This window comes from Orbicella franksi, unplaced genomic scaffold, assembly GCF_964199315.1.
Source record: "Orbicella franksi unplaced genomic scaffold, jaOrbFran1.1 SCAFFOLD_37, whole genome shotgun sequence".
In the NCBI taxonomy this organism is placed as follows: Eukaryota; Metazoa; Cnidaria; class Anthozoa; order Scleractinia; family Merulinidae; genus Orbicella; species Orbicella franksi.
In genome coordinates this window covers 26,192-51,323 of record NW_027671075.1, presented here as the reverse complement: position 1 = coordinate 51,323, position 25,132 = coordinate 26,192, and the positions used below count along the sequence as shown (strand labels likewise).

The window sequence follows — 25,132 nt, the reverse complement described above, 5'->3', positions numbered from 1 at the left end:
TTTAAAAGTAGTGTCCGTTTGTATCTTTCGAGATTCGTCCGGTATAGCGCTCTACAATTTCGATGCAGCGTATCTCCATGATCTTAAGCCGAAAGATGTTGATTGTACTTTTGGAAGGTCCAGTATTGTGGTGTTCCTAAGGTTATAAGTGGAGCACCTTACTGTCATAAGATCACGTAAACTTGCTGGTCCTGCATAGCTGGCCAGTATCTTGAAAACAGTGGACAATATTTTCGCTAATCGCTGTTCACGAAGACTTGAGAGACCGATACGCTGACAAAGTTCCTCATAAGGCGAGGACTTATCTCTAAAAACAAAACGGAGCGCTCGTTTGTTCACCATCTCTAACTTGTCAGCTGACTTCTTATTACAGAAGTGCCACGTTTCGAAGTAGTAATTAAAGTGTGGTAGAATAAAACCTTGGAAAGATCCCTTCTAGTCTCAAAAGGCAACAGTTTCTGCATCCTTTTTAATACAGCGATAACCACCACTTTTCTCCAGGACCAAATGAGAAGTTAGTGTAGACGAGGGAGGGGTCTCTCTAGACTGATGAAAAGTTTGTAATGATCTTACGAAACGATGACAGTCCCCCTGTAACAGTTCTTGTATGATATTACTAGGTATCTACTTTCCTCCTGGATTTGACTCGTTACCTGAATACAGAGACTACATTGACAGTTTGCCCATTGCTGACGAGCCAGAGGTTTTTGGGATGCACAACAATGCAAACATCGCTTTTCAGGTAACAAATATTAATTACTAACAAAAATAATTCATCACATTCTACCCACAAATTCGACACTTCTTAGAGATTGAATCAAGGAACATGATAAATGTCACCTCTGTGGAGAAAGACAAACGTTAACCCATCTTTTTGTTACCTGTTCTGAAGCTCGGCTTTTTTGGTCTCTCTTTACTAATTGGTGGAGCTCCAAAAATGGAGATAGGATCACTCTCGATGAAAATAATAATAATAATAATAATAATAATAATAATAATAATAATAATAATAATAATATAATAATAATAATAATATATGGCGTGACAGATAACTTCGCTCGTCATCTTGGCTTAAACGTCTGCATGATTATAGCCAAATATTATTTATATACTACCTCAAGAAAAGAAGAAGAGTTTTATTTCGATGCTTTCTTCGCGATTTTGACAAACAAAATTGAAATTGAGGAACAAAAATCTAAATCACAAATTAATATGTGAGAAAGCCTCCTATTGTAGCTAACCCCCAACATGAAAGATATTAACAAATTGTAATGTAAGATATTATTGTAACGTAAGACATTAACAAATTGTAAATAATGTTAGTATTGTGCGTTTTTTTAGTATTGTTAAATTGTAAGTTACTTTAACATTGTAAGTATCAGGTAATTTTTGTATGTAATGTAATGTAATGTAAGATATTACAATAAAAAAAATTCTTTCGACGAAAAAAAAAATATTAATTACTAACAGTAACTCTTTTTCTGTGTCCTTTTAGGTTAAGGTTTTGGTATGTTTATGTTGGTTTTGTTAACTTCTGCATATCTACTCATGAATTTAAACGGCCGGTCAAGTCCACTGATGGGAAGCAGTCCTAAAGATACCAATAATTAACTCGGACAAAAATTGATACGAGACTAACAGACTTTTCGTGAGAGAACAAACCTGTAAGCACTGTATGTTTTTACGCTTTATTGCAGACGCAAGAGACCAATGCCCTCATTACTGCCGTGTTAGAGGTGCAGCCACGTTTAGCCAGTGGAGGAAGTGGTAAAACAAGTGATGAGATTGTATTTGAACTGGCTGAAAGCATTCTCTCTAAGTTGCCTCTTTTACTGGACATGGAGAAAGCAGATAAATCTATGTTTGAGGCAAGAATATTCAGTCTTTTTAAGTAGCACATTTCGTTATTGTTTTGACCTGTTTTGACACTTGTGGTTTACAGAGTTTCACTTGGGGCAAACTACGCCAGTTTCAATTCTCACGTTGTGATTGTGATTTCAGACTGATGCAAAAGGTCGTGTAAACTCTCTGACTACTGTGCTTGGACAAGAGGTTGACCGGTTTAACTCTCTTCTGAAAGTTATCAAGGTAACCCAGTAACCCTCCACAAACTCCCCTTTCACAATTTTCGGTACAGGTTTTCTCGTATTTTTTATAATTTACCTTGGGACAATTTTCGTGATATGTTCAGCTTCTTAGGTCTCAATACTTGTACACTTTTGTTGTAAAATGGTACAGAGAAGTTAGGAAGGAATCCAGTGGGGATTTTGCCTATGTTCACTGGAGAAACTCATTTTTGAAAATTCCTAAAACTGACGGTGAAATGTTTCGCCTTTCGACAACGTTCTCTGAAAAATTTCAATACACAATCAAACAGATAAGTGAATAGGATAAAGAAAATCATCAATTAAGAGATGTTGTCTTGATGCACGACCAGTTTCTCGGGACTAACATTAAAGAGATGTATGGCCGTCAGTAATGAGAATTAATATTTCGAGGCTACCAGACCGTAACAAGCGTAACCACCATTGTGATGTTTCTATAGAGTGCGTTCATTGTCACGCAATAAAAAATAAAATCAAAAACCATTCAGTGGATAAAGTCAAGAAATTGCGATATTATAGACGATAAATAAAGAAGACAGTTCTCCAAGTTTAAGGTGTGTGCGTTGTCCCAAAGTTGAGATATTCGTCAAAATGATCCGCGCAAAATTATAGAGCCTAGTACGGAGCCGTCATGTTGGTGGGCCTCCTTAGTTCTCCAATATGGTGGTCGTAAAATAGTGTAATCATCTGGAACTTACTTTGGCTATCTAGTCGAACCGAACCAAAAAGACATTCACACAAACACTTTTCAATCAGTGGAAAAAGTGAGTACTTTAACTCCTAAAATGGCTAAAAATCACGAGAAAAGTGTATATTTTTCGACAAACGCGATCGTAGCTTTATGTCACGCACCGCCATAATTCCGAAATTCAAACTGCGCTGGTTCCCAAACAAAGGACGCTATTGAGCTGGAAAGTGGTAAACAGCTATAAATCTTGTACCTCTTATGCCTGATGAGGATAGAACCTTATAGTGGCTCTTTAGATTTGATGACGTCACGTGAACACACTCTATATAACATCTTTAAAACAATGGAAATTTTAAAGACAGTCTTTTTAATATGTTGCTTCTTTCCCTTCCTAGACGTCACTACAGCAGCTCCAGAAAGCCATCAAGGGACTGGTAGTGATGTCACTGGAGTTGGATAAAGTTTATACAAACTTCTTGAATAATCAGGTCAGTTGGAGTTTATAAATTTGTTGTGTGTGCGGTTTTTTTGTTTGTTTTGCATAAAACGGTATATAACTTTTGTGTTTAAGGTTCCGGCAATGTGGTCGAACGCTGCTTACCCTTCATTAAAACCTCTTGGATCCTGGGTCAAGGATTTACTGCTCAGATGCATGTTTATTGAAGTAAGTAATGTCCTCTTAGTTCAGAGTCCTGTCTTTGTTTGTGCGCATGACGTTATATCCTGAGAACCCTTCCTTTCTAGATTCTCGACTTGTAATCCAATTCATTTGTGTTGAGAAGGCCCTATTGGGCTTTGCGAGGGAAGAGAGTAACGTTTGTGGTAATTTTCCTCCCCTTTAGGAGATTCGATACGATACTCTTGTTTCAAACAATTAGCGCCAAAAAATGACTTCGCTTGGACTGAAACCAACAGTGGCGGTTATCGTGAATTGAATTTAGACTATTTTCTTCTTGCCTTATTATGACAGCAATGGATTTTACATGGCGCCCCGAAGTCGTTTTGGATTTCCGGTTTCTTCTATCCTCAGGGTAGGTGCTTATAGCAAACCTGTATTATTCAAGTTATGTTATATGTTTGCGTGAACCTCTGCTCAGAGGGACTGGACAGTTTTTGGCAAACCTTCGCTAAAACGAAGTCTGTCCCTTTCTTACCCTTCAATCAGTATAAGCTACGAGCACCCGCGGGCAGTCCTTCGAAAGTGTACACATTCAGTCAGGCGTCCACTTTCAGCCTTAGTCTACTGGATTGAAAAACAAATACTGAGGGTACGGTGAAATATAAACTAGGATATTTCTCGGTAAAACTTTTAAATCCATCTCTGGCTGAAACGATTAAAAAAAATTACAAGCTTTCGACTGCCTGAACTACAGTCTTCGACGGGTGAAATGTGAATGACAAGAAACGAAGAAAAGGAAAAAAATTGAATTTAAAATGCGTGAGATAGCGAAATTACAAAAGTGCAAATTATGGATGTTGGTAAAAAAAAATGTCATATTATCCAGGTAGTGGACATGAATTGTTGTCCGCATTGGGAGTCAGTTTGGTATGTCACGCTTCCAGTGTCTTTCTTGTTCTAAAACCACCTTTATCAATGATAAAAGTGATAATCATAGATCATTTCTCCTCGGAAAAATTTTCTTTTTTCTCCTCACTTGTACGCTTGATAATGTATCGATTTTGCAAGGAACAAACAGATGTTGATGGTTTTGGGGGAATTTTGCCAGGTTTTCTGACCGGCACACTCCAGAACCACGCCCGTAAGTACAATCTACCAATTGACCAGCTGTCGTTCCACTTCAACGTGTTGCCTCACTACCGCAATCAAGAGGAAGTCAGCGAGGCGCGCTTAAAACTCGGTCCAGACGACACTCTGTCAATGGATGAGGAGATAGAGTCGCCTGAGGACGGAGTACTGGTACACGGTCTATTTATAGACGCAGCTCGCTGGGACGATGAGAAAATGATGCTGGGAGATGCTCTTGATGGCGAAATGAACCCGGTAAACATTCTTTACTAAAACTATTAGTTGGCATTTCGTTGTTCTAGCGAGGATATGCCATATTATAGTTGTTGGCTGTTATTCCAATAAACCAAATGGCAATTGCAGTCATTTCATGTGTACAAAGTACCGACCACGTATTTTGGTATAGATCTCTTGGAATGTCGGTAAAACCATAATCATTTAATCTGCACGTAATATAAATTTAATCTGCATCGTAGCAGTTTCCCTCCGGAATTACTGCTTACATCGCTGTGTTGTTTTGTTTGGTTAAAGACTTGCCCTATCTTACACATGGAGCCCCGGATGAACTACACACCAGATCCCTCCCTGTACACGAGTCCGCTGTACAAAACGTCTGCTCGTGCCGGCGTGCTGTCCACTACAGGTAGGATCTAAGTCAAAAGTGAAATATATAGAGATCTATAAAAGAAGTTTGTAATTTGATAAAGAGACTCGAGAAATCAATCAGAAACGCTTTTCCATTGCAGGTCACTCGACTAACTTTGTTGTAGCTGTGTATCTTCCCACTGACCTTCCATCAGACTTCTGGATTGAGAAGGGAACGGCTCTCTTGTGTCAACTCAATGAATAGAAATACAAAGGTTACTCGCCATCCTTGTGAAAAACATCACTCAGTTCGATTTAAAGTTTGTTAATACTTCGCTTGAAAGTGTAAGATGTTCGCCTTAATTTTTCATGCGGCTTAAGTAGATACAGTCGTCGTGGGTGATGGTGCACCAAGTGTACATAACTATTATTTCAGTTATGCTTGTTTTTCTCGATTTTTACCAGTTATGTGAAAGAGTATACTATTTAGTGCTCAGGTTGAAAAAAGTTGTGTATATTCGGCGTTTTTAGAACATAAAAGAAACGTGTGGTTTGACGTACTTATTGTTGGGATATTTGTTATCTTAAGTCTCCTCTTTCCTGCGCTCCTGCTTCTAATACTCTACATGATCACCAAATCCTTTTACGGACATGTACAGCGTCCAAGAGCGCAGTTGTAACTTGTACATATTGGTACATCAACTTAAATCAACAAGAGAGAAACTTCTCAATTATTGTGTTCCACCTAAAAGCAATGACATGACGCAACAATTGCTGCTTTAATCGTATCTATAACAAAATTCTCGATCATGTTTGGTTCTCCGCGCCCCTATTTGTCACGTAAGCGGCGCATGATAACGTGGTTTTTCGTAATTAGATACCTGTAATTGGAAACCTATACCGTTCGCACGTAAATTACACTCGCTTTAATGGCTTCCTTCTCAATGTGTCGTACAGTTTTAAAAACTTCTGAAAAGCGCTACAAACATTGTCGCTCAAAAGGAGTTCTCAAAACACATTTTTAATTCTGAATTTGTTATAGACACGATTAATTAGTAATTGGACCTCGTGTCGTGCAATTCAGGGAGTAATCGTGCTCGTAGTTTCAAATCGGCGTCGCGCTTGTCCAATTTTGAAATTACGCTGAATTGTACTCCACTCTGTCCAATTTCTATTGCTAATTATGCTCTTACCCTTGATTACACTAGCATCACTTATCATAATTACGTGGAAAATACACGGAGGCCGCGAAAAGCCTGAATAGAACCTCCATAACTACAGTGTAAAGGACACACTTCAGTGATAATATATCATTGTGCGAATCAGAAATGCGAATACTGACTTGACTTTGACAGACCAATAGATCGCACACAAATTACGTTTAAGGAAGGCTAAAAACGGCAAAAAAACCTCCTTGAGAATTAGCTAATCACTAATTCGTCTATAGCCCAAAATGTAAATACAGTGCCGGAAGACGTTTATTCTGGTTTTCGTGTAGCGTGGTCATGTTAACTATTTCTTCTGGAAAACTTTAAGGTGTCCCTTTGTACATCAGTGTAGTTTCTGTAGGAACGTCAGTGAACCTTTTGAGGGTTCTGTTTGGATTCTTGGAATCTTGGAATCTACTTCCTCGCTAACATGCCATTCCCTGGTGTCAACCTTTGTAAAATAGGTTTTTTTTTTTCATTTCAGCCTTTTCGTAGTTATTCGCCGATCAATCACAAGCTCTAGCGACGCCTCACTACTATGCGCTTTCGACATTTTTGAAACACTTTTCCTTCCGGACTTAGCATAGTAAGTAGAAAGTTAAAACAGCCCGATTTTGGATTAGTACTGTTTAAAAGCTTTTTACTTTCTCGGCAACATGCGTTCTTCGCTAAAAGGTTGTCCTAGATGCAGACCCATTATATTACATCCACACATGTTAGAGCTCTGCCACAGTACCACGTTATAATGACGCATGTTTTGGGCTTAGAAATGTCAGAATTTGCCACTAAGAAACGCACTTGAACGAAAAAGTCAATGATATTTGACTTTTCTTCGTTTTAATCTCCAACGTAATGCAAGTCAGTAGTTCGTATGATGTGATGCACGGGATGAGGGTAGTTAAAGAACAAACCGGCCGGAGTGGAAGTCATCTTCACAGTCAAGTGAAAATGAGAGTGCGACTGATGAACTCGAAGTAAGTAGCTGTACATTGTTAAGGGCATCATAAACACTGTTCTAATAACTGTATTAGACTTCTATTACTATACAACAGTCGAACCTCTATTAAGCGGCCACCCCTTATTAGGTGGCCAGTTATCAAAGTCCCGAAATTATTGTCAGTAAAATACTGTACATAAAGCCCCTATTAACCGGCCACCTTTTGGTCGTTCCTGTGAAGGTTTTTCTATTGTCTTTAGCCCTGTCAAACGGCCACCCAAAATTTAAAAACTTTGTTTTGGAAAAGGCGATGGCAGATTAGAAGGTGACGAGTGATAAAAACATTCAAACACACGTTTATCATGATTGTCTTGAAGTGATTCCATGTTCACTAGGAAATTAACCCGATGGTGGAAAATGTTCAAGGTACATCAACCTCTATTAAGCGGCCACCTCGCATTTCCCCGAGGGTGGCCGCTTAATAGGGGTTCGACTGTAATGCAAATGCTGCTATTTGATTGGTTGAGATACTCGTACACTCTCAGCCATTGGTTCAAATCTAAAAGTATACTAACGCAAGTCCTGCAATCTGATTAGCCATTAGTGTGCAGTGGCTGTAGGTCGCTTTCACAATACCTTTAATGACACTCCCTGGATGGGGCTTTTCAGTGACAATACAATTGAAACAAAAAAGGAAATGCATATATGACTTCCAAATTTTTTCACTGCTTCTCGTATATCGATAACATCTTGTTATCAGCAACGATCAAATCCTTATATCTCTTTACTATTAAGAAGCTCAAATAGAATGCTAATGAAGACCTTGATCGTGAGAACGAAATCCTTGAAATTCTCTGCAGACAAATTGCGATACGGGAAGTGCATGAAAACAGGAAAGAGGCTTTAGATTTAAACAGCTAAGGAGGTTGGTTAAAATATTTAATTTCTACACACTGAGCTAAATGTTTGCTGTTTTCCTCGTAATTTCAATTATTTTTGCTTTTCTTTAAATGTGTTATACGAAGTCTATAAGATGTCCTTATGTTACTCATATTTCGTCATCAGTAGCTGTCCGTTGTTTATGTGTGTAAAAGAAACACCTTTTCATTGGCGGACATGAGGTGTTTTTCTGGTCACACGAGCTCTTGTGTCCACTACAATAGGGATCATGCGGGGTTGGAGTGAAGATGAACCCTTTCCTCCTCTAATATGTGGAGGGGAGGTTTACCCCAAGATCCGCGTGCGCTTTTAAATGTTGTACATCTACTGATTCAGTAATACTAGAAACAATGTAAGAGTAATTTCCAAGGAATATGCTTCTAAGAAGTAAATTTATCCATTGTTTCTATGAAGTAGTCGGTCATGTAATGCAGTGCAAACGTATTTCAAGTTCTTTAATGGCTTTTAATATATTTTCGGTATATATGTTAAAAATTATTTCTCTTCTTATTATGATTAGCGCGTTTTGATTTGTTAAACACCCAATATGAGCTTTGTTATTATTGGTTAAAAACCATGCTCTAAGATTGCGCGCGCTAAAAGGCGCATTGCTGTGACTGAGAGGACGAAGAACTTACGCTGCTTTCTGCACTTTGAAAATCGTTCTTTTTCCTCTCAGTATTTTCTAAAAGAAATAGACCACATTTTCTTTGTATTCTATCGACTTGTAGGAAGACTCGTTCCTGTAACTCGTGAGCAACACTGAAAATGATGCGTATTTGTGTCAAGTGCGGCTTTGCGTAATGAGTAGCCAATACAATGTGAATTAGTCGTGTGTCAACGGACGTAAAAAGACAGTCATGCTTAAGACAATAACGAAGAAAATGATGAGGAGTTAAAATTTCAAAAGGTTGTGTATCATTCTATGTTATTGACTGATTGATTGATTTGTTTGGTTGCTCGTTTGTTCGTTTGTTTGTTTGTTACGTTTATTTATTTTGAAGTTGACTGCAGCTTGCTGTTCTCGCGCGGTTATGTTTCTTTTTTCTTTCTACAGGATCTGGCCGTCCTTCTTCTTTCTTTCGATTAAAGTTTTTTTCCAAAACAGGAGCTGGCAATGCAACCACCATTATGCCGCTCAGAGAACAAATTATTCCTGTTAGACGTCCCACTATACTCAATGGAGTCATATCACCGTATCTGCAAAACAGATTAATAAAGGGATAATGTGAAAGAAAGAAACAAACGCTACAAACTTAGGAGCTCGGAGAACCTAACAGAAGAGAACAGTTTTGCTGAAGCAGATTGTAAAACAACATTTGAGCCTCGCTGAACTATGGCTGCAACTTACCCGAGTGTTGTCATGGTAACAATGGTGTACCAAAATGTAGCAGGAATACTGGTGAAATTCGTGTCTTCGTCTCCCATCTCAGCATAGTAAATAATAGTTGAAAACAATATGACAAGAGTTATAAGTACAACAAATACGAAGCTCAGTTCGGAGAGGCTGGCCAACAACGACGACCCTGCCTCTCGCACCTTCGTGTTATGCCGCGACATTTTGACGATGCGAAAGATTCTGAAAACGCGAAGAACTGTGAATGGTCCGCCTGCGGCGTTGAGGAAAACCAAAGCAACGTAGAACGGAATGATTGCCACAACGTCAATAACGCTTAAGAATTGTTTCATGAACTGGAGTCTGATGGGAGCAGCGTACAGTCTTGCAAGGTACTCCACAGTAAATACTATAACACAAGTAGACTCGACAATGTAGAATTGCCCTTTGTATTTTTTGCCACAAGGCACTTCACCACATGGTAACGTCTCAGCAGTTGACGCCACCACGCTTATCAGAATCAGAGCAGCAGATGTGTAATGTATTAACAGGGCAAAAATGTTCTGACCTGGATCTTCAAACCACTGCCACATTTTTTGCCTGATTGTCGTGGGAGTGAACTCTTCTTCAATTGGTTTTGCATGACGCTTTTGATAGTCCTCGAAATCGTCGTGTTTTTCCTGGAAGACTTCATAGCAGCAATCGCCGAAGTGGTTTCTGACGATACCAAAGAAATCGAGCTCTCCAGCGAAGCAACAAGCACATTCGTCTTCAGGGTAGTGAAGTGTTCCTTTGCGGTAGAACTGAATGATGTATGTAAAGAGATCAGGATCGCGATCAAAGAAGTATTCATTTTTGGTCTTGTCAAAGAAGACATCTCGTCTGGTGCTTCCTAGGAGGGTGTCTGTTAACAGAACAAGAAAGAGTTTAAGTCTTGCTCAAAAAAGTTCATTCACCGAGCCACTTGCAGAATAACCTGCAACTTTATCGAGAGAAAGTGTTCGAGGGGCGTGAGGATCCTGACCCAAGCCCCAAGGGTGACGGAGGGGGGGGGGGGGGGTCCACTTGCTTACCTCTTACTGAGCCTGGCCACTCGTCTACTTGTTGACCCACAGTTCATTTGTTCGACATTTTAGTTTCTCTTACAAAACGTACTATGATCACATCTGTTTTCGGTTACTCTCGAATTGAATTCACTGAAATTTTGTTGACTCTTGTAAACGGTTATATCCCTGAGAAAGTGGCAAGTTTTAAAAAGGTTATTTCTGAAGCTTTTCAGATGGTTTGAATTTAATTGGTAATAACCCCATCCCAGGAAATAACGGCAACCCCCCACCCAAACAGGACGAGTAGTACTTTGGTTCCTCATCGTAACCAAGCAACCTTACCTAATTCACGTCTCTGATTAATTTGTTAATTTCCTTTCATGAATAAATTATCACACCTTTTATGGCTCCCAGCATGAAAAATGCAGACCATCGAACGCAAAGGAATCGCAACTGCTAGAATTGAATACATTTTGCAAATCAAGCTCCTTTAACTCAAAATTCCTGAAATTAGTATACAGTAAATAGCCATTGAACAAGTGTTATCTTTTACTGTTTTTTACATGTAAGCAAACCTTTTTCACAGGGAGACAACATTACGTAATGCTTTGTAATATAACCGTTCAATAGCAATCCTGTGGCATAAATATGCAATTTCTAAGCGAATCGGTAATGACTCCCGACGCCCATTTTGGCGTCCGATTTGATGCAAATGCTATGGTTTTGCAAAGACATCTACTCTGGAGATCTCTGAAGTGACTAAGATATTATCACTTACTATCTGACCTTTAATAAGTCGCAAATGATTTTTTCTTAAAACGCATTGTTCATTAGATATTTCTTAACTCTCGCACGATACTGTTAGGCGGACCGGTTAAAAGACTCCAAACATGCCTCAAATATGTATCTGATGGAAGAATTGCATAAACGGCAATACCTTAGTCCTAATAATTCAACTTGACCGCAAAAATAGTCAAAAAAGAACATCCATTACGTATTTGCCCTCACTGCACTAGCCCCGAGCAATTTTTATCTCGCAAGCATTAATTGAAGTAAGTCGTAATATTCTGTATATGCGACTATTTAAAACATAACCGTTTATTTTTTTATAATATTTTTAAGCCAAAAGCAAACGAAGAAACATGAGACCGGAAAAATTGTTTGGCATCTGTGCCTTTGCAAAGCTTGGTGAACATCGGTTGAATGATTTTGTCACGAAACAAAACCATTTATTTTATGCTTGGTTTTCCATCGACCATTGAATAATTTCTTCTTAGGAGTACTACAACATTTATTTCCCAATCGCACACTTCTTCATCCGATTCAGTTTTCATCTTGTTTTTGTTTGTATTATTGTGAAGAATTTCATTAGGCGTATAGGTAATATTTAGGAAATAAATCGACCCGAGCACGATTAAGTGGAATATACGTAAGCCATAAAGATGAAACACTTGTATACACACGGATAAGGTAAGACGTCAGGTTATTCCTTTGTTATATTCTCAAGCTGAATTTTTTTTAGACCAAGCCTTAAACTCCAGGCAAAAAGAATAATTTATTTTAGCAAAGCGTCGTATCTAGGTCACATTTACCTGGATGCCGTTCGAAGATAGAATTGTCCGCCTCAAATCGTCGACCGCTTACATTGATAGTGATGCAGTCACCTTTACAGTTCTTTTTGAAAGTCACTCGAGGTCGAAGAGATCTTCGAGGGGTTGTCTCCGAGGACAAGACCACCGTTTTCGCTTCTTCGCCTTTAATCCCGTTAACAGCCATCGCACTGGATCACCTGCAACATCCCAAACGCAACAGTTTTACTTCAAATACGTGTCAGCTAAATTCGTTACCATTATATTTGCCTGGGGTATATGACGACCGTAAAAGCCTTATCACAAAGTAGACACAGATGGAGAATTGTTTTTACCTCGACCACAAAACCTTAGCTGGTGATTTCAAGTTGTATTTGTTTACAAACTATTTTTTTCGGCTTGAGGTCTAAGTTGAGTTTAATTTCATGAAGGCTTGTGGTCTGTGAAAAATATATTAGCTAGCATCCCGCAAAACTGATTATAAATTCAAAATTGCACCATGAATTACACGAAGGTGCACCTGTCATGGGTTTCTGTCGCTGTCATATTGTTAAAACTGCAGCAGTCTTGTTATTGGTCGGTAGACGGCAGTTCTACGAAAGAAATGTTCAATTGCTTCCTTTTTAGTGTCTTAATCGTTAACAAGGACAAAAAATTGCCGTTTAACGTGAAAAGGTGCACCGTTTTGGTTTCGTAGCCTGTAAATATTTCCGTTTCTTTGTCCTATTTTGCAGTTTCCTGCGTACGTTCCAAATGTATATTTTTAAGCCCGCCTATTGTTCCCATCTATTGTTGGTTGACATGACGAAGGCGACGTTCTTTTGTTATTTAGGGAAAGCTTCCACTTGTAAGTTACAGAACTGTATAATTATTGTAGTGGTGTTTTTCTTGAAAAAATTGATGAGTTTCTCGTTCAGGTCGCACCTCTGCCTTGCGGTATTAAAAGTTTTCCTTTTCACGATTTAGCTACATGTTTGAGAAATAGAAGGAGGTGGTGACTGGAAATATAACTTCTCTATGCGTTATATCATCGTGAATGGTAATTGTCATCTGAAATCTACCACCAAGTTCTAACAGTTAACATTCAAAACTACATGGAAACCGATTAGTATTTTTAGCAAGAAATCGTGAGGGTTAATTACAGATTTGTTTCCTGTAAATTTGAGTTAGAAGACGGTTCCTCTACGACTTAGAATTATAATTTTTGATTATTTCTGCAGTTAGGGCGGATCACTTATTCCGAGCAGTTTGGCTTAAGTTGTACATTTTTAAACGTCTCAATACAATTAATTCACTTGGGGGAGAGGGGTGGGGGTGGTGCGGTGGTTCTTTTGATTACCAGCTCATTAATTTCTTTTTTGATTTTTTTTTTTTTTGCAAAAATATTAAGTTTTACGCAGTGCCTTCAAAAGCAACAATTCCGATCATTGGATGAAGTGAAGGTTTTATTCTTGAAAGGCCGAATCCAGGGGTTATTTTCCTATAATGGCATTAACAAATAATCAAAAATTGTTCGGCGTTGTTCAGGAGTTTGTTTCCTTAAAACCAGACGGAAAACAAGTTGTTGATGAGGTTTTCTGCAAAAAATGAGCAAGTTAAAGTCATATTGTGCCCTTGAAGAACTTCCTGATCGATGTCGATGCTATATGTCTGAGAATAAGAGGATTTAGCCAAACATGGCCTCTGCTAATATTCAAATTCTCGATGCAATGTCATGAAAAATTAAATTGGTCTTCAATATATTTTGGTTTGCCATTTGTCTATATGTCGTCAACAGCTCGCGGAACGTTTTAATTTTTTTCCACGAAACGAAATGAACCAAGCTAATGACCATGCGACATTAAATTGTTGGCCTTTCTATAGCTTAATTTTATTTCCATTTCGCTTCTTACAAGGTATAAATGCTGCCATTTCAGCAAAATGGTTGCAACCAATATTTTTATAGTTGGCTAAACGAGAACTAACTGGCACGTTTGTGAAAATACGTTTTACCCATGTTTTGAACTTTTCTACTTGTCCTCTTGGGTTTCAGTGACATCATGCCGTTTATGTTCTAAACGTCTTAAATATAGAAAAAAAAATTGGACGAGATGGGTCATGAATACCAAGAGTTATTTTGCTTTATAGTGCCAGCTATGTGTGAATATGAGAGTCCACAACGTAGGAAAAAAAACATCCCTTTTTGCAAATGTGTTTGAGAGCTTTCCTTAATACAGTGACACAGTAGGGTTTCATCATAATAACTGAACTCGGGTCTGACTCTGGTGATGACGGTAAGCTTTATCTTGTTTTGTCAGAGATATCGTGAGCTTATCAAGCTGTCTGTAATCAAAACAACTTGAGATAGCAGTCCACACATGCGACACACAGTAAAGCTCCGACGAGAATTGCGACCCTTCAAGCCTCAACTTCTTAAAAAAAGGTAAATAACACATACTTAAAAATGAATGAAACTGATCTGTGTAATGGATGAGTGGGAATTAAAGGTTGATGAAATATGTTACTCCATTTGGTGTAACATTTTTTTTAATAATAAAGAAGACTTTCTTTTCTCTTTTATAGAGAGAATGTCATTAAGGTTTATCGGTTCACGCCTGGAACACGTTTCACTCGTGCACGTGTAAGACCTTCTTTCTGGTACATCTGGCACACGTTTGGTACCCTCTGAAAGAAGTGATCTGTAGAAACGTAGGGGTTTGTTTACTTTCGAAATGTACTTTACGTCTTTGCAGATCATCCAGTCAGCAAGATTTACTGGGTATAGACAGCTGTTATCAGATTTAGTCGCACACCCAAGCGCAAAACATGTTTAGAATATCATGAATAAAAATGGATGTTAAAATACTTTAAAATTACCCTTACACAGATTTTTTGCCATTTAGATATCCCATACTTCTTGTACTGATTTCGTAAGGAATCTAACCTGACTACATTTCTTGGTCGCAGTCCACTTCACAGTGAGCAGTAAGTGTAATGCATGAGACATAGGTCTTTTGTATGATGACGAAGGTTTACTGCCAATGAGCTCGAGTCCGCCTCCAGCCAGAAGTGCAATGTTTTTCATTCGGAAGGCAAAATTGTTCAGCTCTTTTATGATTGCCTTGCATTATGAAAAATTGATAAGTGAAGCTCGTCTATCGAGACATTTCATGATCAGTGGTCAGTGAAAATTAATATTGAAAAAGGTTAATGTCATTAATTTTCGTTTATGATTCTGGCGTTTATCACATTAAATAAAGTAGTCAATTTTACCGCAAATGTACGGAAAAGAATGAAAAATACTTAATTTTCATTCTCAGTGACGCAACCAGCTTTTCTGCTTCAGTGATTAAGAAACAAAGAATCCGACAGTACTGCTTCGTGGAACATTTCTTTAAAAAGATTTATTCCCAATATTGATCGACATCTAGTGTTTACTTACATTAATTTATAAATATAATGAAATGGCGTTTCAAAATTTCTCCTGCGAGGCTTTGTTTTACTGTGTTAGAGGTACCAAGACTGTATTACTACAATTCAACTAATTTCCATTCTAGTACGAAATGTTCATCTCCGCAAGATTCCATTTTGTGAAATTCTATGATGCTAATGAATAAAAATAATAAACGTGATAGATTTAGTGTGCCATGTTTATAAGTATCGGTGATTTTAGGTGAATATGCAAAAACGGCTGGCAGATATCATGAAGAAAATAGTACCGTGTCTGTAGGAAATTGACTAACGAACGCCAGAAAACCGCAGATAGTGTTGTAAAATGATTTCAAACCATGTCCTTTTTCTTCTAAACATTTTGTTAAACAACTGTGTGTTTTCTCAAAACGTTGAACCAACAATGGTTGCCAGGGGGATCAACAACATACCGATCAAGAGCATACCTTATCAGTTTTGGAACTGAAGCTCTTCAGCATAATTAAGCATTTTCAGCAGAAAGGCCAACATTATAAAGTAACTTGTATTTTATAATTGCAGTCGGTCTGGCAAACTAAGGTTCCGCGAGTGGTGACAGAGAAACTGAGGTGACTAAATTGAATAAAACAGAGAAGTAAATTAGGTTATTCGCCATATTAGTATAATTTGAATAGCGTACAAGTTATATTATGCCCAATTAAATTGAACCAAAACACTAGAGTAAGAATTTGGACGCCTAAGATGTTACCTCGTCTCAACCTTTTTCGAGGACACCTCACACCGGTAGATAACAAGCAATAACAATTATGTCAATTATTTCAACGATTTCTCCAGAAATACTCTTCGAGAAAGCGAGGGAGCAAACTGCAATCTACAGTTATCCAAAAGCACGACATCTGGAGATCTTTTTTTGGGAAAAAGGCTATTAAGTTTTATTGCTTTGATACTGCCTTATTCTTGTGTTTCCGTTTTATTTAGGGTATATATTCGTAGTCATACTAACCTTCAGAAGCCGACGGTTATTTTCCTTACTGTAATTATACTATGTTTCCGATTTGCGATACCCATACTTAATTTTGCAGTAATAACCAAAAAAATATATTCAACGAATTTTAGCATTTTCCATTTCAGGTTAAAATGAGCTCAATTGCAGGAATGTCGTCATTATCAGTTAAATCGCCATTCAAACCATACTGTACTTAACATTAAAGCTCACAACCAAGAACGTATCCTTAGAACAAAACCAACCAACACACAAAGCTTCAGTGAAGAAGTATATTAAATTAACGTGCATTGATAAAGCCGAGAAAAACAGTGACTAGGAGGAAGAAATGATCATAAGAAACAGTACGTTCCTAATTTTCTTTTTGTAAGTCTGTTACCTGCATCAAAGGATTTCCTCGTGGATATCACAATTATGTTACTTTGGTTGGGTAATAATCCATTTCCTGTGTCCACCGTTGATCTTATCCTCACAAAATTAAAAACTTTCTTCAATGGCTTTACGAACTTGGCCTTGCAAGACGATTTAAAAGAGAAGCCGTTTGCCACAAAGAACTGTTCCTGTGATTTCAGTGATATTCTGTGAAATGATACTTGTTTCACTCGTTTATCCGAACTCCGTTACCTCGTCACATCAGTGGACAACAAGTTCTCGTTATGTACATTTCAACTGAATCTCCTATGGAATTTTGTTTGTAATTCAGGAGCTTATCGAGGTGTACTTTAACTAAGAAGAAACACTCTTTGGTGCGTGATGTCGCTAAAAAAATTTAAAGAAGGATGTATTTGAGATCGAGAGTTTTTTGCGTCCTAGTGAATCATAGGAAAAATTGCCGATAGATTAGTTGAGCGCTTTCTATTTGTATTCAGCGGCGTTCAAAGAAGGGAAAACGAGAGAGAGAAGGAATAAATTATTTACGATATAAAGAAAAAACGAACGATCGTTACGGGGTTGTACTGATGTATATTCAAAAACAATATACCATTCATTCAGTTTGAAGCAGGAGACTGGAAGAGCCATAATTTTAATCTGTTTGTATCAAAAGGGGTACTAGCAGTCTTCGTTTACTACACAATGGGGTGGTACGAGATGCGGTGGATTGCAATCTAATACTTAACAATTGTTATTTCTCTTTCTTTTGGTAATTAGGTTCACATACTTACATTTCTATCCTTGTGTTTCTTCGTTGCTAGTTCAGTCTTCGCAACTTCCTCTTGATGTCTTTGCTACATTCCTGTACTTTAAACACAGAAGCTCAAATTGTAGAATTTTTCGTAAATATATACCACACAATCCTTTCCTTTAAGTATTGGCGACTTATCGCCTGTGAAAGTATGTAAGAATATTTAGGACCGTGTACTTGATCTTCAAATCGAGAAGAATTCGAAACAGTCTCTCGCTAGCAGGTTAAACTCATGACAAGAAATCTAACAGCTTTTCAGTGACGCGCGTTTCCTTTATTTTAATTCACAAAGATAAAAATGAATGCTTATTAGCTTTAATATTTCATGGTTGCTTCAGCTTCTTTCTTAGCACACACTTAATTTTTTTAGGAACTAAACATTTTATACATTATTTTGGTATTTTGACAACCATGTTTCCCTTATTAAATTTTCTTAGATCATTCTAGTAAGTTAATTTGTCGAGTAAGAATACAAGATAGGTAAATTATTTTAAACATCTTGACATACAGTCAGCAGGAATTATTAGAGTTGGTTTTCTAAATTGAACACATTTTGCAGGCCCCTTGGCGTGAAGTCAATTGAGCGGTATTCACGTCTTAGCACGGTTTCGGGATTGGTCTTCAACAAAAAAAGATGTACCAGCTCTAACTAATGGAATAGCATTTATTATGCAAGTTCAGTTTTTACATTCGATACACAAGAACAAAACTAAGCCCAGACAAAATATTAGACGGTTTAAAACCGCGACATACTATTAAACGCCCATATAGTCGATATTAAAAAATTGTACAGATTGAGATTGAAGCAGGTCATGACGTATTCAACTCTAGATTGACAGAAACAACTCGAAAACAAAATGTAAATTATCAATATACCTGCTGGTATCCAATCTTGGTTTCAGCGGTTTCCTGATCCAGTCGATTCAGAGTTCGTATGGGTAGGTCGGCCAGGGAGATCTCAATATCTTGTCAGGAATCTTGCATGCCATTGCTTGACATATTGCTCGTCCGCACGTGCTGCGCTGACAGCTTAGAATAGCAGACGCACCGCAGCATATAGAAACCCATTTAATACTCCTTTTGAATGACAACGCAAACCAAAAAATGCAGCGAACATGTCAGACTTTGTGTCTCCACGACTGATGATTACGCAACCAGAATAATAACGTCCAGGTACACCTTTGCTACTCAGAATGCAGCTTCAAGTTAATACGTTTTCTTTATGAATGCCTCGAAAAATGGAAGAAGAGAGCGAGAGCTGACAATTTGCTCCAGGACATGCCACGTGATTTGATTTCCCAAGATGCAAAGAGAGAAAACGCCCTTGAGCACGCTTTTGACGCTTACTTTATTTTCCGTCGTTGGCTCAACTGTAAGTTTTATTTGTACCTGTTAATCTCTCTTCAAACCAACATTATGGGTGACATAGATATTGGAAAGCGAATTTTTGTCAAGGGATTTTCCCCAGAAACTACTGAAAACGAGCTGAGAGCTTATTTTGAAAGATTCGGCACTGTCAAGGAGAGCAAAGTCGTGCGAGATCGCAACGGGTTTAGCAAAGGATATGCTTTCATCACATTCGAATCACAAGAAATAGCCGACAAAGTTCGCGACCAAGATAACCTTGAATTTGACGGCAAAAGTTTAAACATTGGTAAAGCAGTCCGTAGAAAGAGCAAGCGAAATTTTGGAAAATACTACTATCATCGGCAAGACGTGAATGAGAGCTCAGGCCATGGCAGCTATTATTCATTTTCGACATCAGATGGAAGCATGTATTACGCCATGAATCAACAACCGCACTTCGTTTTAGTGCCAGCATATTCTCCACAGATGCATTACCAATCCCAAAATCCATACCCTCAGCCTTCCCATTCAGCTTCTCAGCCAATCTACACAACGACAGCAGTGGTGGGGAATTCTTATCTGCAGCCTTCGCCTTATTCGTTTCCCCACGGACATTCATGGAACGAAGTTGCAGCGGTTCCAGTGAACGCCGCCGTTGTGCCAAAAGTCCACCACCAATTTCCTGCAGAAAACCCGACAGAAATTGCAGTTGCTAGCACACATGGCCAGGCAGCGCAGATAGTTAGTCTGGCCATTCCCGAGGGGAATTATGTACCGGATGTCGGAGCCGTTTCTGGAGTTGGAGAGGTGAGCTTGTTGTTTGTGATTCGCGCGCGAAGCAACTGCAGCAAGCTTCACTAAAATCTGGAATTTGTTCTCAAATTGAACTTTCTGATCATATCGGGACAGTGTTAGAGTCTCTTCAGTTGGAAACTTAAAATCATATTCTTTTCGAGGTGTAAATATTTCATATAAGCTTAAGTCCATTTTAGTAATGGTGTATTTTGTTGTTTCGTAGCTGGTGTTTGAGAGCCCTAAAGGAAAAGCAGAAAAGAAAGTCCAGGCTATAAAGTTCTTAAAGAAGCATGAACCATCAAGTCCAGCCGGAATGTCAGTTCCTCCAACTGCCACCATTCACGTTATCAACGGACAAGTTCCATCGACCCAGTAAAATAATCAGTTAGTTCATTACCTGTAAGTTGGTAGATCAAAAAATAATTTCTCCTTACTATGGCAAAATTAATTTCACTTTGTACTGAGAACTTCCTCGCAAGGCAATATGCGATGATTTTATTTACTCTTGTCACTGATCACCTGAGAATCTGAATGTGCAATATGCTGCACAGTGCTGATCAATTTCGTGAGAAGACATTAGCTTTTGATCACTCCTAAAAATTGAAAGGGTGAAAATAATCTGATTTGGCTGATCCAAAGATAAACAGTTCGGCAGTACTCTTGCATGACCTGTAGCTGTAGATAGTAAACGTGCTGATACATCTTACTTCAACTATAAAGTAACCGCCATGAGCTATTTATTACTAACTTAAATTACCATGCTAGCTATAAGATCAAATATTCATGAATAAACAGCGTGATTATCTGTACTGATTCATTTTGCTCTTTTACAAAACCAGGTTTCTTGCGATCTTGAAATAGCTTTGAATGTTTTCGTATCATTGTGCTGCAGGAGCTATGAGATGCCGTATTTCGCAAAAAAAATACAATTTTTTACGTGTTTTTTTTAGCGTCTAGATATATCCATGCTTACATTTTCAATGGGGTATTGTTAAAAGACGTGACATCAACTATACATGTTTCAGATATGGAGAGTATAGCTTGTGATAGGTTTATTTGAATTTGATGAGAGAAATCCTAAAGTTACAGACAAGACATAATGAGACAAATACTAAGATATACACCAGCTGCAGTGGAGAAACAAAAGTATTTTGAGACTGATCAGTGAGATACTATTTATTCAGCGCCAGAAGAGTCCTGTGTTATCTGTGTTTGTAAACAGGCTAAGCCAATAAGTAGGTGGTTTTTGAACATTTTTCACTAATATACCTAGTGGCGTAAGTCATCTGTGAACTATTTACAAAGCTGTTGTTTAATAAACTAGTCAGTGTACCCCTATTGATTCAGTCACTCAGTTTTTTTTTTTTGACCTTTAAAGAGGGGATTACAAAAGAACAATGGGTTCTTTGACAGTTATCAGGAAACAGTATTAATTTTTTTTTAGTTGATAGTTTAAATTGTGTGACAGAGATGCAATTTGCCAATTAAAATATTGGGCAGTTTATAAGAGTGAAAACTTTGACCGCCTTAGGGACTTACTAAGGATGATCAAACTCAGCTAAGATACATAAAAGAAATGGGGTGGACTTTCGAATTTGTTTGCTCAGTTATTAACAGATTTCCGCAGAATAAAAGCACATGTGTTGGACAAATGATTTTAGAGGCATAGTGTTGCCTCAGAGCAATTGCTTTCTTGTTTTGAAATTGTCATGATTGAACTTCTGCAAAAAAAAAAAAAAAAAAAGGTTGAGGGGCAGGGAGTTTAAAGAGAAAAGTTCCAGTTTGATTTTCTTTTACGCTATAAAGTGTAAATCATGCTAAGTCTGTCCTTTCTATGAGTACTATGAGCTAGAACCGGTAACGTCTTCGTTAACTTTGGGAGAAGGAAAAACGTGCGCACGTTCTGGACTGAAAACTAGCAATCTACTGTCCCTATCCCCCTCCAGGTTGCGTCAACTCACTCAAAAAAGGCGCGAAAACTAGCCTGCCGGCCGCCAGGACTCGGTAGTGCCGCTGACAAACAAACAAATGCTTGCCTAATTTCCCAACAGTTTTTAATCTAGTTTTGCATTATTACGTAGTCCTTTGGAAGCACCAAGACACATTTGAGGATAAAATGGTAAGCAATGAGCTTTTCAATGAACACTTTCTTCTTGAGCAGAATGGAAAGCTTAGGTAGGTTAAAACTTCAACGTAAACTGAAGCAGATCTTCAATTGATTTGATCTCTACATGAGATTCCTTCTTCGTTACAAGGAGAATTTCAGCTGTTGTTGTTTTGAATTTTTATTGTGCAGCAACGTAAACTGACCGGGAAGTTTGAAGAAGAATTTTGCGCATGTATTTACCGGCGAGAACCACGTGCGCGCATCGATCCACAGTCGAGGAGTCAGTTATACTGCAAAGAACTGAAGGTCGGCAAAATAAATAAGCTTATCGTGAAATAAAAAGGCGCATAACCTTTTAAAGTAGAATCTTTTTTATACATATATTGAACACGTTTTATTAATAAACATTTATATGCTCGTTGTAAGTAATATGCCACGATAAACCAGGTGCATTTTCGTAAATTCTGCCGCATATAAAGTAAGCTTAACCTGAGTAAGTAAGCTTAAGAACTAAATAGGGAGTTTTAATGTTCATTTTGGTCTCGTAAAACATCTTCACGAAAAGCAACCTGACCGTGAAACCGAAAGTGAATACGGTGAACTCTACTGAATTGTATATTTTCTCTTGATTGTATTTATTGGATCGCAAAACCACGAATTGTCAGAGACGGGAAGTGGTTGGGGGACTGGATCCGAGATTGGATTATTTGAGCTTAATGGCTACGGAAGGAGTCCAATTAATTCTAATTAATGGCTCCCGGATTAGAAGCCAATGAGTATTTTATGCTGCATCAGTTTTTAACCGTCTTAACTTTTTAGTTATAGAATACTGACTCAGACAGAGTTGAAGAAAAACTTTCCTCAAACATCAAACTATGAATCAGGTATCGTCTACATGTTTAACTTTTATTATGTTGTCAATTCATCAACAAAATCTTTAAATTTCTCGCTAAATTACGCTCTTGGCACGATTTATTTGACAGCTTTTGACTGAAATAATTTACAATTACTCACCGAAGTGGAGGTGAATAGTACTTTAGTAATCACCTCCCAATCAGAACACATGAAAAGCACTAGTCTCTTGTGTGGTCAATACTGATGGTAAGTTATTATCATTTTAATGACACTATCCATCACGGATAGATGGACTTTGTGGCAGTATGTTAAATCGTGGTAAAACGGAGTTAACGATGTTGCAAGTAAATGTATGGTAATGTTTCTCACTGTTTTTAATTTACATTGTGGGAAATTATTGGAAGAAATTTTGACTTTCTTCCAACACTGTCTAAACAAGATGATCAAAAGATTCCAGCATTTTTATCCACAGGTGTTGGATAATGCTGGATCAAAATGTCAGGACTGGGAGGTTATGATGTTAATGTTTGCATAGAAACCTGGCTGTCCTTTTAGCCACTAGAGGTTTCACATGCCATCATTTTTCATCAAATATTATTGTTGATAAAGCTCGCTTTTTCTTGTTTCGTTGTTAATTCGTATCATCTCGAACAATAATTCAGTAAAACAAGCAACGAGGAAAAGAACTTCTCGAAAGTAGCAGAAAGGATCACTTCGGAAACTCGTTACCTCTGATATTTTTCATTTGATAATTTAGCGGCAGGTTCACATCAGCTCACAAGCTGACCATTTTTATAAGCTACAGGATACTGATAACGAGCGTAAATTTGCTGTTGGGTATCTCAAACGATAACTTTGGTAAAACTGACTGATTTAGATAAATATTCATATGGTAGACTGTCTATTTTCTTTTACTTCTTTTAAAAAAATATTTTCTCAGCAGCTAACGTATTTCAAGGAAAACTGTCTTTCCTGGTGGAGTTTTATCCCGTGTATTATTTATGGTGTCTTTTTCCGTTCCATCCACGGTGTAGAACAAATTAAAAGCGCTGAGCTTGTTTCCTGGCCTGTTACCGGATCCTTCTATGTAATTTTAAATTCTCCATTTTATCAACATTCTTCGCGTGGTCACGAATGTAGCTCATGCGGGGAATTATCTTTATCGTCTTAAAATATTCACTAGACGGAATGAGTCTTCAGTTCGGTTTAATTTTCTGTAATGTGAAGTGCACGCGATAAGCCAAGAACCCAATTAAAAACCACACACTTTGCGTGTTTTAATTTACAACAAGGCATCCACACCCACGCTTGTTGTCATTCTGACGTCATAGAAGGAACCAGGAGGCGAGAAATTCTGCATTTTAGCCAGAGAAGTTTGGCAACATTGATAGAACATTGAAATGATGAATCGAGTGCCCACATTTACTTCATGCATACTGATCTGAATGACAGATAATACTTGTTATGTTCGTTAACTTAATTCGCAGAGTTATTCTTTCGAGGGATCTTCTTGGGCAAGTTGAAAACCGCAGATTATTTTAAAACCTACAATTTAAGATTTTATTATGCCATATTGACTTGCATATCAAATTAAAAACGTCATTAATTTTTTCTGTGAGCCTAAACTACTATTTGAAAATACATCACGTCTTCTTTTCGGAGCTGTTAACAATCTGCATTGTTTTTCCCGACCATGGTAGGGTACTCAGTTCTATCACCTGACTGTAAGCTGATTGATTAGTCTGTGACACCTTTTTCTCATCTTTTGGTTGATGTCCATAACTTCTCAGCCAATCAAAAAGGCATGTGAAAATCATCACTATATTGCTGAGAACTTTTCCATTGACTAAGCAGTTAAGTGGTAAAACAGAAAAAAAAACTGTACATTAGCTAGAAACTTATTGAGTGAAATCGGTTTGGCGCAGCGATCTTAACGCCCTTGTATAATGTCTAGCTCAATAGATTTTACGTCGGATGAATTAGATATCCCTGTTTTGTGATCCGGTGAATCTTTCAGCTAATTTTAACCCTACAGGTCCATTTGACCATTCTTTTGAGTATGTATCATCGAGGGGAAGTACGTATGGGCTTAACTAAAGTTAACAAGGCAGCCCAAAATTTACATTAAAAATTTTTAACAGATTGACAACGTCTAAAACGAAGAGGTTTAACCGACCAAATGACAACGGATGTGTAAAGTAATGGAAACTTACATTGGAACCTCTCATGTAAACTGACTCCTGCTTCTTGCAGC

The 25,132-nt window shown here is 37.9% G+C and overlaps 3 protein-coding genes across 5 annotated transcripts in view; 2 read left to right on the top strand and 1 right to left on the bottom strand.

Moving 5' to 3' along the window:
- LOC145477258 (dynein axonemal heavy chain 6-like) overlaps positions 1–8,570 on the top strand; it is a 100,613-nt gene extending 92,043 nt beyond the window's left edge. For both annotated transcript variants that reach the window (XM_081455497.1, XM_081455498.1), the window contains 9 exons: positions 621–742; positions 1,698–1,868; positions 2,002–2,088; positions 3,189–3,281; positions 3,365–3,457; positions 3,764–3,824; positions 4,521–4,795; positions 5,072–5,183; positions 5,287–8,570. In XM_081455497.1, coding sequence (XP_081311623.1) covers positions 621–742; positions 1,698–1,868; positions 2,002–2,088; positions 3,189–3,281; positions 3,365–3,457; positions 3,764–3,824; positions 4,521–4,795; positions 5,072–5,183; positions 5,287–5,390 — 1,118 coding nt within the window. In that variant the 3' untranslated portion in view covers positions 5,391–8,570. The remainder of the gene's footprint in view (positions 1–620; positions 743–1,697; positions 1,869–2,001; positions 2,089–3,188; positions 3,282–3,364; positions 3,458–3,763; positions 3,825–4,520; positions 4,796–5,071; positions 5,184–5,286) is intronic.
- Positions 8,571–8,585: 15 nt separating this feature from the next.
- LOC145477260 (A-type voltage-gated potassium channel KCND3-like) lies at positions 8,586–13,397 on the bottom strand. Of its 2 annotated transcripts, XM_081455500.1 has the most exons (4): positions 12,516–13,397; positions 12,184–12,380; positions 9,561–10,449; positions 8,586–9,409 (listed from the first exon to the last, which is right to left on the bottom strand). In XM_081455500.1, the coding sequence occupies exons 2-4, from the start codon at positions 12,365–12,367 to the stop codon at positions 9,199–9,201; spliced, it is 1,284 nt and encodes a 427-aa protein (XP_081311626.1). In that variant the 5' UTR covers positions 12,368–12,380; positions 12,516–13,397; the 3' UTR covers positions 8,586–9,198. The 2 variants fall into 2 exon arrangements, with proteins under 2 accessions (XP_081311626.1, XP_081311625.1); XM_081455499.1 differs by having other exon boundaries at positions 12,184–13,397.
- Positions 13,398–13,418: 21 nt separating this feature from the next.
- On the top strand, positions 13,419–21,245 carry LOC145477261 (uncharacterized). Its single transcript, XM_081455501.1, has 2 exons — positions 13,419–19,928; positions 20,140–21,245. Exons 1-2 carry the CDS (start codon positions 19,053–19,055, stop codon positions 20,290–20,292), a joined length of 1,029 nt encoding a protein of 342 aa, XP_081311627.1. The 5' UTR covers positions 13,419–19,052; the 3' UTR covers positions 20,293–21,245.
- Positions 21,246–25,132: the final 3,887 nt, after the last annotated feature.